The sequence below is a fragment of the Cryptomeria japonica genome, chromosome 3 (genome assembly GCF_030272615.1).
Source record: "Cryptomeria japonica chromosome 3, Sugi_1.0, whole genome shotgun sequence".
Lineage (NCBI taxonomy): Eukaryota > Viridiplantae > Streptophyta > Pinopsida > Cupressales > Cupressaceae > Cryptomeria > Cryptomeria japonica.
This window is the reverse complement of record NC_081407.1, coordinates 983,910,671-983,926,179: the sequence shown is the minus strand read 5'-3', so window position 1 is coordinate 983,926,179 and position 15,509 is coordinate 983,910,671. Positions and strand designations below refer to the sequence as shown.

General features: G+C 34.1%; 1 protein-coding gene across 1 annotated transcript in view; it reads right to left on the bottom strand.

Annotated features, from left to right (window-relative positions):
* Positions 1 to 2,268: 2,268 nt before the first annotated feature.
* Positions 2,269 to 15,509, bottom strand: part of LOC131076191 (probable protein phosphatase 2C 20) — a 30,633-nt gene continuing 17,392 nt past the window's right edge. Inside the window, exons 2-4 of the mRNA XM_058013241.2 lie at positions 3,532 to 3,868; positions 3,247 to 3,436; positions 2,269 to 2,920 (exon numbers count right to left, since the gene is read on the bottom strand). Of these exons, the coding sequence (XP_057869224.1) occupies positions 2,579 to 2,920; positions 3,247 to 3,436; positions 3,532 to 3,842 (843 nt within the window). The 5' untranslated portion in view covers positions 3,843 to 3,868 and the 3' untranslated portion in view covers positions 2,269 to 2,578. The remainder of the gene's footprint in view (positions 2,921 to 3,246; positions 3,437 to 3,531; positions 3,869 to 15,509) is intronic.

Sequence of the window (15,509 nt, the reverse complement as noted above, 5' to 3'; positions counted from 1 at the left end):
AAATTCCTCCACCTCATCTTCCCTTGTACTCTTGTCTATTGATTGCTAACTTGAAAAGTCAATATTTCAAGAAGTAATAATTATTTTACTACGCACATCTCAAATCATTGAAATTTACAAGTTATGATAGAAATGGGGTTGCCATTTTTTTTATTCCTATAATAGTGGGGAATTTGATGGGAAAACTCCAAGTATGAGAATGATAACAAAATGTTAAATTCCTAGATTGATCATAAGAAATTGCTTGTATGTTGTGCATTATTAACAAGAGCATATCTTTCTAGTGTGTTGTGTGTTGCTAAACAGTGATCAATTTTGACCACTTAAACTTATCCTTAAATGGTAGAATCTCAATCTTAGGACCTTCTTTTAACAAAGGTTTTAATAAATTTACACTTTTTCAAGACTCTCTTCTTCATTGTAATCATTGTGTTGTTGCATGTGTCCAACCTCTCCATAAGTATCCATCAATTTATTCATGGAATCCATAGATTAAGATAGTTTTCAATGTCACCCTCTGTTTTATAGAATATTACTTCAACAATTACATCTTTTATTGAGATACTTCTCAACTTTTCAGCTATCATGAGATTTATTCTCTTTATAAAGGTAATATTTCCTTCCATTATGCACAGTTTTTTTGACAATGTGAACTTCCAAAACACTCAAAAAGGCCTCCCAAAACAAATGAACATGCTCTAATGTCACTTGATATGTATGCTAGAATAATATTCGTTAAGTAGTTTGTTAATAAAATATATTAATTCCTAATCTAAGAGAGTGTTAAGAGTGAAGTCAATAGCATACAATAAGGTAAACAAAAATAAATTAGAAGGAAACTTTATTGATTTATTTCATGGGGAATAGTTTGTTATAATCCATCTCTAAGGTCCATGAATGATATAGATATCATTCGTTGTATTTGTATTATGCTTAAGGGTGAAGCCTTAAATTTTTTGGACCATGCTAATTTACTTATATGATGCAAATCTATAGCTAAAACACAATCCTAAAAATAAAAAGACTCAAAATTTATAGACAATTTATTTATAAAATTGATTTAATCTTTAGACCTTACCATATTTTCATTTTATTATTTATTATTTTTAAAAAAAATTATTTAAAATTATAATTTATAAAATTAATTTAATTGTTTTAAGTAATAGATATAATTATATTTTTAAAATGAAAATGTATGTAACTATTAAATTACAACTTTGAAGTTTCTACCCTTGAAATTACTGTGAAACATAATGCAGTTACGCTCTGCACATTGCCGTCACCAAATGATTAATGTTCTCACCTTGCATTTCTGCCATGGAATTTTTTCACCATCATTAGCTAAAACTCAAACTGAGGAAATACCTGAATGGAAAATGAATGTCTCTGGAAAGAAATAATAATGCTGAAATGTTATAAATATTAACAACTCATTCTTAACATTTTCAGATTTTGTTACCTTTAGGTGTTGGCTCTTTGAATCATCTTCTCCGTGGGTTTAAACAACAGCTCGAAAACTCAGACAGATGTGGGCTTAGAGTGTGCTGGTTAAGCCCAGCCCAAAAAGGAATGCGCCAGAAAGAGAGGAAAAAACATGAGCTAAATGTTCCCTGAAAACTTTGAGCAGGGCCAGAAGACGCGCCTCACTAGCCCCGTTGAGCTGGGCTTCACTACCAGATGAAAACGAGACGTGATGTCCCAAATCTCATACAAGGTACCGAGATAGAAAAGTAATCAACATATGTGACCCTTAAGAGTGAAACAAATTTAGATATTTTTCTTCTAGAATCACAAAAGGGGGGAAATTTGAAACACTAAGGAGGCATAAAGAATATAAAGTAACCACTAGAAGAACTATTTTTTAACTACTGGAGATTTATCTGTGATGGCATTTAGGGAAAATTTTAAAATTCTCTTAGAGAAAGATCTCTCGTCTGCGACGTACAACTTTACAGATTCGAAACACTGGGACTGAACGAATAAATAAAATAAGATTAGAATCCAAATAATAGTTTGAACTAAAATAAGACTAGAATCAATTGTTTTATGCTTGCAGCTGCTGCTACTATTAAATAAGATTAGATCCAGTTTGCTATGCACAACTTTACAGATTAGAAACTCTGGGTCTCAACAAATATTTGAAGTTATAGCTATCTAGCACGGTTTATATTAAAATAAGACCGGATTCAATTGATTTATGCTCCAGCTATTCTTACTATTAAACAACACCAGATTCAATTGTTTATGTTTGCAGCTATTGTCACTATTAAATAAGATTGGATCTATTGTCACTGATAAGGATCCTAAAACATTAACATGATTATTTGGTTTGTATTTACATTTGCAATATAGTTTAAATACAAAATATGAAATCCTAGATGGTTGCTACCACTACTCATATCTATTTGCTTTGAGGAAAATGGTGAAAACTTGAAGTATACTTTACCCAACAAACCTTGGCACAGAGTTTAGGACTAACAGAAAGTAAAAACACGACCTCTCTTAGCTCTTAGCCTTTCTTATGCAATGGGCAATATATTATGTGCATTGTAAAAGGAACGTAATACCTAACACAGTGTTATTCATTAACCCCAAGACCAACTACAAGGACAGAAATATCATCACGACTGTGTCTCCTCACTGCAGCTTGTATGAGTGCTTTGGCAGCTTCTTTTGCTCCAGGAGCTTCTCTGGCTAGATCCACTGCTTCCTGGCTACTCATGACATGCCATAAGCCATCGCTAGCAATGATGAAAAATTCATCATCAGCTGTGAGTTCGTCATCCCAAATGTCTGGTTCAACTGTTATATGTGCCTTGAGGGTGTAATCTCCAAATGCTCTTGACATTGCAAGTGTCATGTCAACTCTGTAAACATCACCACTGATGATTCTACTCACTTCTCCTCCTTTGGATTCAATCTGCATGTAGATAACACATCATGAACATCGGGGCTGTGAAACATATTGAAAAAAGAAAGCGTCTTAACTGATTAACTGATTGATCGATTGTATGAAGATTTCTGGGTTCAACTGTGTATGAATTTTTATTCATGCAGTTGCTCTCTTACATTCGGATGGATCATAGAGTGTGATCCGAAATGTTGATGCAAAAAATTCATAAATAGTTGAACCTATAAATCTTCATACAATCAATCAATCATGAACTGTGGAAATCTAATAAATTTAATCATAACTGATTTTTAAGTAGCTGTCGCAAAATCTATGCATTTCCAACAAACTCCTACCATCTCACGTTCTTGAGGCTTTTGTGGTTCGTGATCCACTGACAAGTCTATTGCAACCTTCCCACGTGAAAGAATAGCCCTTGAATCTCCTACATTTGCAACAATAAGCCTCCCCTTGTCCATGAGGAATGCCGTGGTAGCAGTAGAACCTGCCCTCCATGCTCTGCTTGTTTCGCCCATGTCTAGTATCCTGCAAAAATTTAAGCATGGATCCGACTAGTAAATGATACAATTCATAAGAAACAAGAAGAGAAAACATTTAAATAAGTACTTAAAACACACAACCTTTGGTCAATAGCCATGAATGATTCCCTGATTGCTAGTTGTGTATCTGTGCTGAATTTGGGATGTTCCAGTACTACATCAAATAGATTTTCTTTAAGATATTTCGCCACTTCAGAGCCTCCATGACCATCAAAAATAGCAAACAATCCAATTCTATCCCCATGTCCAAACTGCTTAACTTTTGCCACATGATAATCTTCTATGGGATGGGATGTCACTCCTTCAACTTGAGCATGGCCAAACTCAATGCCTAGCCTACCGCTCTGACCTCCACCACACCATGAGCTTCTTGGGTTTATTGCACTCTGCATTATCCTTTTGGAGTAGACAAAATCCTCTGTTCCATGCTCACTCGTCAGCTTAAACTAATGGCAATAATATCATGAAAAAAAATTTCACAAGATAAACCAAAATTACAAAAGCAATAAAATGTTTAACAAATTTTATTGATGTTCCAAAGCGATTCAGAAGACTTAGCGTTTGATATAATACTACAAATTCTCTCTCTCAATATAGCAAAACCATACTAAAAAATAAAAGAGCTGACAAGCATGATGAAGCCCTTGATGGAGCCTAAATCTCTTAGTCATTTTAAGTCATTTTAACCTTGACCATACTTGAAGTAAATCTTCTGCCGTCTATACATGCTGTAGAACCCTCTTTCAACCTACTAATATTATTCGCTCTTTTAGGATATCGTTACAAATGCACTTTCCCTTAAGAGGGAATTGGTGATGTGTACACCAGTATGAAAGAGTTATTAGAGTTCACTAGAGAGAGTTCCATCTTCATAAAATTGGATGATGGTTGTTTGATATTATTGAAGACCTTGATAGAGAGTGGAATGGAGTAACTATGGTCCAAGATCATTTTGGATAAAATAGGGCAAATATTACATAGGGTCTAAGAACAATCCAAGGCTAGAATTAAGATACACTTTAAGTTTATGGAGTTATTTGAGAACAATATACGCACTAAGAAATTTTTCTTTTTTATCTTTCATATAAATTGTTTGTGTTATATTCTAACAAGTTAGAAGACTAGATAGACAAGCATGAGAGTGGAGGGTACAATTTGATCAACTTTATGATGAGACAAGGGATTTTAGTTTAACTGCAAATATTATCCAAAGCTTAAGAGATTGCTTACAAGGTACACCACTCTTTTGTAAAGAAGCAAGGATGTGAGGAAACATCAACAAAACAGATATACTAGTCTTCTCCATGCTAATAACAAATTACTCAACTTCCAATTTAAATTCTTCTCCATGCTAATAACAAATTATTCAACTTTCAATTTATATGGTTTTTATTTTTCTTTAAGTTGTATTATAGTGCAATTATCTTGATTTAGACTTCCTTAGTAGAAGGTTTGATACACATAAATGAAGAGGGCATAAGGAGGATTGAGAGCTTTATACACACATTAGGATAAATGTATTAACTTTATGGGATTGATTTTTTTGGGTTGTCCCTCAAAAGGTACCATTAGTTTGAAAAAGAGGGAAATAGAAATGATAGAGAAGTGCATAATCACACTCAACTTAAAAAAAACAGTGTTATTTTCATGCAAATCACTCCTAACATAAAAATGGATTTTCCCTTTAAGATTGTCAAAATATAATTTCGTTACAAGGCTTCTTGAAAGAAGAAAAATGCATGGATATGAAAGAGTGACCTAAGGTGGTAATGGAAGGAAAGATTAAAAGAAAATGACACATGAACAAACTAACAAATCAATAAGTGAATGTGAATATTAGCTTGAAATAATATCCACACCTTGAGAAATAAAGAAACTATGCAAATGAAGTAAATGTGAATATTACTTGAAATAATATCCACAACTTAAGAAAGAAAAAAATTATCTAAATGAAGTAAATGGGAATATCCACACCTTAAGAAAGAAAGAAAAATTATGTAAATGAAAATTTCAAAATAGGCACATGGAAAAAAAATATATCATTATGACACGTGATTTATTGTAGTTCAAAACATACACCTAGGGGCCAAATTTCAATGGAGGAAGAAACTTCTCATAGACTAGTGTCCACAAGAACATAGGTAGGCTAGGTAAATGAGTGATGTTAAAAAGGAATTGCATTGAAGATATGTGTTTCTTGCAACATTAGAACAATAGAAATAAAGAAACATTTTATCATATAATTTATAGCTTATAATGACATTTGAGCAACATATACAAAGACCTTAAGAGTGGACTCCTTATTGGGATAATAAAGGGAAATGTTGATCCAAATCAATAGATACACAACCTTACCAAATAAACAACTTTGGAAGTATTTGAAGAGATGATAAAGAATATTAAGAAATTGTTATTTAACATTTGAAGAAGCATAAAATATTAGGTCTTGTGGATGTCATTAAAATCATCTAGTAAGTTCCAAAAGAAATTCACTCTTGTAAGCTTTTCACACATATGACTTGTCTTGAACACTTTGTGAGAGATTTAAGTTTTTTTTTATTTTATTTAATGAGTTAATTCATTGTACCTATAAATTCAACATGTTTTTTCTAAATTTCTTTTACAAACCTTTATTTCAAATTAAAAGTAATTTATATAAGACCAACTTTCTTCCAAATCAAGAAGGTATAACTAAAGTTACTACAAGGGAATGCTTAAATGTTAGACCAATAAACCCATATTGATTTCTTTTCCTAGTTTATTTAATGTCCTTTATTCTAGATCTAGAAGGTAGCTCAACTCAAGTAAGATCTTTTTCTTGAAGAAGATTTGAAGATATTTTCTTTCAAATATAATCACTAAAAAACATTATTCAAAATCAAAAGGTTGGGAAAGAAGAAAAAGAAGGTTCAATTACACTAACTTAATGAACATGACAAAAAATATTTTGAATAATATTTTCTTCAAAATATTTTTTGGTTCATTTTTTTAAAAATCATAAAAATAATTGAAATATAATGATTCATTTTTAATTTGAACATGAATATAAAATTTTGTAGTGGGCATGTGACCAAAGTTGCAAGTTTCCAATGGTCTATGTTTTGGAGATTACATTTAGACAAGAATTAAGTGTGAGGTCCTATTGTTAGGATTTCACTTTGTAAATTTTGATTATGTTCTAAGATTTGATTCCTTGAATATATCACCTTATCACCTTAAAAGGATCCTTTTTATTCCCTATGCCTTGTTTGCCATTGTTCCTTACTACCCTTTTCCATGGCACACTCTTGTCCCTTGGAAAAGAGTATTCATGCTTGTGCCTCACACATTATTATTTTTCTTGCTTGAATGATTGCTTCATTTACCAAACTCTAGTCCTAATGTGTTCCTAATGGTCAATTCGACTTAGAAATTCTTATTTAAAGGATTTTTTTATTCTTGAATAGAAAGGATTTGTATCTACTTCATCCATCGTCTTCTTCATCTTGCACATTGCACACTTTTCTCTTCTAGCAATCTAGGGAATCATTTCAAATATCACCTCAAGTATTGCAACTCCATGTAGCAACACTCATAGGATCACTCTCTAACTACTCTCATGTTGAAACATACAAACTAGAGGCTTAGAAAGGTGAGGTTCTAATCATGCTTTAGGCACAACATTTTCTTTCCCCTTGTATTTTTTATGTCTTGTAACATTAGAAACATGTTCACAACAATAGAGAAAACTAATTTTGGATAAGTATGACTAACATTATTGTTTAAACACAACATCAATGTGCCCAATGGACATGAGTACATGATATAGGATGATTGTGTTCTATTCTTGAGTATTTTGACACACCAAAAATGAGTGAAACAAATAATTCTTGAAAGGGATATTCTTCCCCCAAGGTTTAAATAACCCAAAGTCTTGGTATGGTTGGGTAATCCAAAGGTCGATATTAATTTTCTCATTGAAGGGCCTTCACTGAAACTAATGAAAATGCAACACAAGGTTCTCACCAATCAAATAACATGATACATATATGATATTCACAAAATGAATAAGTGTCATCTTAGGTTATTTACTAATATTCATTTGATTTAATTGTGTGTAGAATCACATACTATTTGATTATTCCCATTCAAAATTTCAATGAGAGATACTTGTTAAAATATTTTACACCTTGTAAGCTTAGAAATAAGCCCCAAACAATTACAAAAATAACTAAAACATGAAACCTCTAAACAAGACCTAATTCTACCAATCTTTTAAGAAAATGCAAAAGATAAGGGGGTGGAAGAACTTTTGAACAAGTCTACTTATTTTGGAGCTTGTAGCTAATTAAGCAGATGAAGCACTCATAAAATAATCTTCTCTCAACCAATTATCACACAATCACAAGCTTAACATGGTGCAATCTTCTAGGGATGGACCAATTATTTAGACAAGAATACACAATCACCATATATCATGTGTAGATTGAACATACAAATCTTGCATATTGCAATGCTAAAGATGTGCTATTAAGCTCTCAATTTTTGATATATCACACTTAAAATGAATTACTGATAGAGATCCAAAATGCCATAATTAGTTCAGAATGACCATAAAAACATGAAACAAATAAAATGAATTATTGATAGAGATCCCATTTGTCATAATTAGTTTGGAATAACCATAATAACATGAAACAAACTATATACTAAAAGTGAAACAAAATGATCCTAACCTAAGACAAAGACATTTTTCCAGTGCCTTATAATGGAAAACAACTTGGTATGTATAGCCCTTTTTAGACCTAGAATATAGTCACTTTTGCATGCTCTCTATTTGTCATCATGATGATGGATCACAGAGTGTGATCCGAAACGTTGATAAAAAAACTCATACACAATCTAATTTGGAAACACTCAAGATTAATAGTAAGTTCTATTTATATGTCTCATTTTCCTTGGTTGGTCATAATCATAAATTACCCAAGCTCCCAAGGTACAAAGGATCCAATTTAGACTAGTCTTCTCAAATGAAATTTGATCTAAGATATCCCTATTAATGTGTGTGTACCTAGCTTAGGATCCATTTTGTGCTATTACACTTAAGCATTTAATTGTGTAGACAATGTAATACACTCACTTAGACCTATCACAAACTGTTAATGCTTATAGGGCCTAATTTGACATGATGATGATACCCCTAGTATTGGAAGACATTTTATTAGATTATAATAGAACTCTATTAATAGAGGATATTTTTTGTCCTCAAATTTGTATGCATGATGTTGATAGAGACTTAGTACCCTAATTTCTAAAATTCACTAATGAGTAGAAGCTTGCACATGCTTTAGAGAGTTGGTTTCCTTCTTGATTTCCTAAAAACATGGGAACTATTGGTTCTAATTAACTTCCTTAATTACCCTCTCTTTGAGCAACAACATAACTCCCAATTTGAACTTGCCTCTTTAGGATATTCATCACATTGCTATAATACCCTTAGTATAATGGGAGTTACTTATGATAGATTCTTATGAAATGTAAGAGCATGTAATAGGGAGGTTATATTGGAATATTGAGCATAATTATATGATAGAATTGGACACTTGTCATGGAGCATCATTGAATGGGATAATAAAGATAAATTGGTGTGCCCAAGTTTGGGTGATGAAATATCCTTGTTTATGACATATGACAATATGTGGGGACCTCCCCGCTTGATCCTTCTTATGATGGTCCCAATAATAGTATTGCATGGATTGTTGTTTATCGCAACTGGAAAGGTAAGTCTTCTCCCCCCTCCCCCCCCTCCCAAAAATAAATAAAAAACTTCGTGTTAGGTTTTGGGTGTTTCTCCCCACTCTTGAGTCAGGACCTTTGGACTACTACTGGTTCAACAGGCCTCTAACAGTGGTCTTCTGACTTATTGTTGTAGGCTTGTCCAGCCTGAGTTTGTTAGTTTCAACACCCTTGTTTTGTTGCCTTTCTTTTTTTATTGTCTACAGGTTGTTTGCTTGAAGGGACAACACCCTTGTTTTGCTACTTATTTTAATAAAAAAACATGTAAAAAATAGAATGCAAGACCAAGACCAACACAAAGGAGGGTGTTGGAATGTTTGCATTGATTGTTTGGGATCCATAACCCTTTTTTCTTTTCTAATAGTTTTCAAAAACCATGTGATGGTTTCTATTTTTTCACCTTCTATAATTTAGTGCTTGGGATGGAGAAGTGTATAAGTTTTGTGAGTCTATTTACAAGTACTATTATGCAATCATAAGCACTCCATAATTGTATACTAGTGATACTTCTACAAGAGGCTTAGCATTCTTATTGTATTATAATAGTGGTGGTCGTTGACTAATACAAGTGGTTGTGTTTTATGAGTGTGGAGTTTTTCTTTTAAAAGGGTTTTCCCCACATAGTCTCATGTTCTAATTTATTGCTTTAATTTTTTTCTATTGTTTCTCTTTCTTATAATTTTAAAGACCATTAGTTTTCTAAAATACTCTCCTCTAATATTAGTGTAGAAATCCTTTATGCAATTAGAGTTTGATAATCTTAAACTTTAAGTGTTGGGTAGAAAATATTTTGTACTAATATTTTATTAAATGGGAGCTTGCATAAAAGTATTTTTTGTTTTATTACAAGAAGGGATGACACACACTTGAATAATATATATGGAGAAGCTATTGGACAACAAATTTCAATTTTTGCAAGCTCAAAATGGAGGATATGCTCATAAACAAAGACCTATGGTTTGCTATATCTAGTACTAAGCTTACTATAATGAAACAAGAACAAGGTGATTTGATGGATAGAAAGGTGAAGGGTCTTTTTAGATGTTGTTTACTAGATTCATTTTTTGTAAATTTTCATGAAGTGACCATTGCAATAAAAATTTGGAAGAAGTTGGGAGAGATTTATTTGGCTAAATCCTTGGTGAATAAAGCCTAGTTGAGAAAGAATTTGTATAGCCTCATTATGGAGGATAGTGGCTACGTAGTTAATCACATCGATTCCCTCAATATGATAGTTACCCACATAAAATCTATGGGAATAAAAATAGAGGAGGAGGATTGTTGCATGGTTCTACTTTATTATTTTCTAGATTCATGTGATCATTATTCTAGCTATTGATGACACTACAATCGAGTTAAAAAAGGATGAGGTGGTGGCAACATTAATTTATAAAGAGACATGAAGGAATACTTTTGAAACTATTAAGGAGGCCATATATATTAATAGAAGGACAAAAAATAAATGTGCAAGCAGAAGGACAAGGAGCAAGACAAGTCTAGAGCTAAATCCTAAGGGAGATCAAAATTGTTGGTAATTCCAAAACTAAATTTTTGAACTACAAATCTAGCCATCTTAGAAGAGATTGCAATAAGGAGGAAAATAAGAAAAAGAGAGATTTTAATAATGATTCTAAGAAGTTCTCCCAAGATTATGGTGACACCTCTTTCATAGCCTTGGTAAGCATGCATCAAAAGGTGTGTGGTTGACAAACTTTGGTACCTCTTTCTGTATGAACTCAAATTGCGATTGGTTTACAACATATGAAGAACATAATGGTGGGCTCTGTATCTTGGGGATTGTTTTCATCTAAAAAATTTTGGCTATGGAAGGTTCCTATTTTGATTCCTTTATGGATGAGTGAAGGGGAGCAATGATGTATTAAATATCTTTAGTTAGGCGTAAAATCTAATTACTTTAAGTAAAATTAATGGTTCAAGTGTGCAGTTTATTTTATCAAATGCAAGGTGAAAGATGATGAGAGAGGCTATGTTGGTGTTCAATTGGTATTCTTTTTCTACTTGATGCATGCATATTTCAATACAATATTCAGTTTGTTCCTACAATCAAGAGAATTATAGAATTCATATCTTCACCATTGGAACTAATAGCAAATATTCACATTGCATCCATTATGTGTACCTAAGAATGCTCATGGTATAGAGACTAAGATACTAGAATAGAAGGCACTGCTATAGCACCAAAATATGTGATGCAGGAGCATCCCCGGTTCATAGCAATTTTGCATCAACCAAAAACATTTTCCTTTTTGTTTTGCTTTATGTTTGCAGTTTCAATTTTCCTTTCTGTGTGTCCCAGTTTTGGCTCACCGGATCCTGTGGAGTTGGATTCTTCTTGAAGACTTGATCATCTTTCTTGCTTCTAGACTGCATCACTTTTGGATCTTTTTCTGGCAAGATATTGCTATCGATTTCCTTGACAGTTTCTTGTTACCGGTTGGCAATTCTCATTACCGGTTGCCTGGACCTATTTTGGTGATCCATCGAAACCCCTTCTGAAGCTTGCGGAGCCTTGGGCATTGATTTTGATGTTCCTTGGTGTGTGGCCGACCTTTTTCCACAATCTACATTTCATCCTTTGGATCGATATATATAATTGTAATTGTGCATTAGAATGTAATCAATCAGAGAATCAAGTAGCTAGATTGTGCATAGAAGATAGATGTCAAGGATCAAGGTCCTGATTGTGACCTATTTTGTATGTTCTACTAGGCCTATGAGCCGGTATGTTGTAACCCGGTTGTTACCGGTTGGATGTAATCAATTTTCATGAAACAAAACAACCTGTTCTGCATTGCCTCCATCATATCTTTGTGTTTCCCTTGTGTTTACTCTTGTTGATTGGTCCAAATTGATCTCTTTGAGGTCCCTCCTCACCGGTGACTGCTTCAAGTGGTATCAGAGCGAAGTTTTGTTCCAAAGGTTGCGTGTCCTGAAATTTTGTTGGAGGGTGGCGGATTGCGGATCTGACCTACAAATGCAGGGGACTAGCATGAACGATGGTGCGAAGAGGAGCTAGGAATGGTGGAGGGTGTGGGAATGTAGACCCTACTATGATGGAGATGTTGCAAGGTATAGAAGACCGGTTGGAAGTCATGGAGACAGCCCAGAGAAGAGGTTGACATATTGAAGATGTAAGTGAAGATGAAGGAGAAGAAGCCCCGACAAAACAAGCAAACCTACCGGCGGTTGATCCGGATGAGGAAAGGTTTTTGAGGGTTTTGAGTTGGGCAAATACTAAACCTCATTTTACCCCACTAGAATATGATGGGAAGTTAGATTTAGATGAATTGATGGATTGGATCTCGGAGATGGAGATGTATTTTAATTTTGAAAACATTGCAGAAGAGAGGAAGGTGAAATATGCTTGTATCTAGTTGAAAGGTCATGCATCTCTTTAGCAGGAGCATTTGCAAGTTGGTAGAAAGAGAAGAAGTAAAGAGAATATCAAGACATGGGATCAGATGACTACTAGGTAATTGAAGTTTGTGTTGGCGAATTATCAAGTGGATCTGTTCCGGAAGTTGCAGAATTTGAGAGAGAAGGAATCTAGTGTGAAGGGGTACACCGAAGCATTCTACAAGTTGAATATCAGATCCAAACATGTTGATTATGAATTTGAACAAGTTGCAAGATATTTGAATGCATTGAGGATGTCTATACAAGATGAACTGAGTTTGATCAAATTGGAGAGTGTTGAAGAGGCTTACTAGTATTCCCTTAAAGGGGAAGAGAAGTTAAACAAAAGACATGAGCAAAGGTAGAGAGGTAGAGGTGGAAGGTTTACCGGAGGGAGATTTCAAGGAGGAAGAGGATATACCAGAGGAAGAGGAACCAATACAGATCAAAGAAAGGACAAGGAAGTGAGAAAAGAAGGTAATTCATACCTGAAGGATGATAGAAATTTCTACCGGAGGAGAGAACCAGATGGTTACTGGAATGAGAATTTTGGAAGGCAAGACAAGAGGACATTTAGGAGGAACCTGCTTTAAGTTTGGAGGAGAAGGACATCGTGCATTCGAATGTAAGAAGACAGAAACTACCGAAAGAGAAGCAATGGTGGAAGAAAACCAAACCGGAAGATGGAGAACTATTGGTGATGAGGAGAGCTTTGTGTCATACTGAAGGAGATGAAGAGCCCTTGCAGAGGAAGAATCTGTTCAAGACCAGATTTAAGGTATCCAGTAAGTGTTGTAAAGTTGTTATTGATAGTGGTAGTTCAGATAATCTTGTTTAAGAAGAAATGGTGAATAAGTTGAAATTGGAGAGATTGAAATACCCTAAGCCTTATCAGATAGCATGGATTCACGATGAACATAAGTTGTTAGTAAGTGAACAATGTTTGGTGAAATTGAAAATTGGGAATTATCATGATGAAGTCTTGTGTGATATTATGCCTATGGATATTTGTCACCTTTTATTGGGTAGACCTTGGTAGTTTGATAGATAGTCAATACATAATGGGAGGAAGAATACATACACTATTGTGGTCAATGGGATGAAGCAAACCTTGTTACCCTTGGAGGAACTTTTGAAGAATGAAGTCTATACAAATGCTAGAATCTGTTTGGTAGATGGAAGTAAATTCTTGGATGGACTAAGACATGAGAATGTGTGTTTTGCCTTAATTCCTAAGAAGACTGAGAAACTGGAACCAGAAGGAGAACACCCAGAAGAGATAACAGATTTGTTGATAGAATATGAGGACATCATTTCAAATAATGTACCTAATGGATTGTCACCTGTGAGAAGTATTAGTCATTGCATGGACTTGGTTCCTGGAGCTAGTTTGCCTAACAAATTTGCACACCGGTTGACACCGAGAGAGAATGAAGAACTGAATAGACAAGTGCAGGAGTTGTTGAAGAAAGGTTTGATCAGGGAGAGTTTGAGCCCTTGTGCAGTACCAGCAGTATTAGCACCTAAGAAGAATGGAGAGTGGAGAATGTGTACTGATTCTAGAGCAATAAACAAGATCACAGTGAAATAATGGTTTCCTTCGCCTAGGATGGATGACATAATGGAATGTTTGAGTGGAACAAAATACTTTACAAAGATAGATTTAAAGAGTGGATATCATCATATCAGGATCAGAGAAGGTGATGAGTGGAATACAACATTTAAGACAAATGAAGGACTATATGAATGGTTGGTGATGCCTTTTGTATTGACTAATGCACCGAGTACTTTCATGAGGTTGATGAATGAGGTATAGAAAAAATTCCTGGGTAAGTTTTTTGTTGTGTATTTGGATGACATTCTGATTTTCAATATGACAAAAAGGGGAGCATTTGTTGCAGTTAAGACAAGTTTTGCAGAGGTTGAGAGAAGAGAAGTTGTTGATCAATATCAAGAAGTGTACTTTCATGAAGGATGAGTTAGTCTATTTGGGATTTGTGATATCTAAGGATGGTTTGAAGATGGACCCTGAGAAAGTGAAAGTAATTGTTGAATGGCCTACACCAGAAAGCATTGGAGAGGTAAAATCATTTCATGGATTGGCTAGTTTTTACCAGAAGTTTATCATAAATTTTAGTTAAGTTTGTAACCCCATGACTAAGACCATGAGAGGAGATCGAAAGGAATTCAAGTGGACCACCAGAGAAAACAAAAGTTATGAACTATAGAACAGAAAATAACTGAGTAGTCTGTGTTAGCTTTATCGGATTTCAATAAAGTATTTCAAGTGGATTGTGATGCAAGTGGAGCAACAATAGGAGTAGTCTTGAGTCGGGAAGGGAGAGAAGTATCTTATTTTAGTGAGAAATTTAATAATGCCCAGAGGAGATATTCAGTGTATGATCAGGAGTTTTATTGCATAGTTCAAGCCTTGAAGAAGTGGAGACATTATTTGTTGCCTAAGGAGTTTGTGTTGTATAAGGATCATCAAGCTTTGCAGTATTTGAACAGTCAGAGTAAGTTAAATTAGAGACATATGAGATGGGTAGAATTCTTGCAGAGTTACACCTTTGTGTTGAAGAATGGAAGTGGGAAATCTAACAAATTTGTTGATGCATTGAGTAGGAGAAGGAATTTGTTGATAGAGATGAGAGTGACAGTATTGGTATTTGAAGATTTGAAGACCTTGTATGTTGATGACCCGAATTTTGCAAAACCTTGGAAAGCATGTAGAGAACTGGTTATGGTAGATAAAAGCAAGTGGTTGGATTACTTCATTTAGGATGGGATGTTATTCAGAGGAGTTCAATTGTGCATACCTAAGAGTTCTATGAGGGAGAATCTGGTAAAGGAGAAACACAATGGAG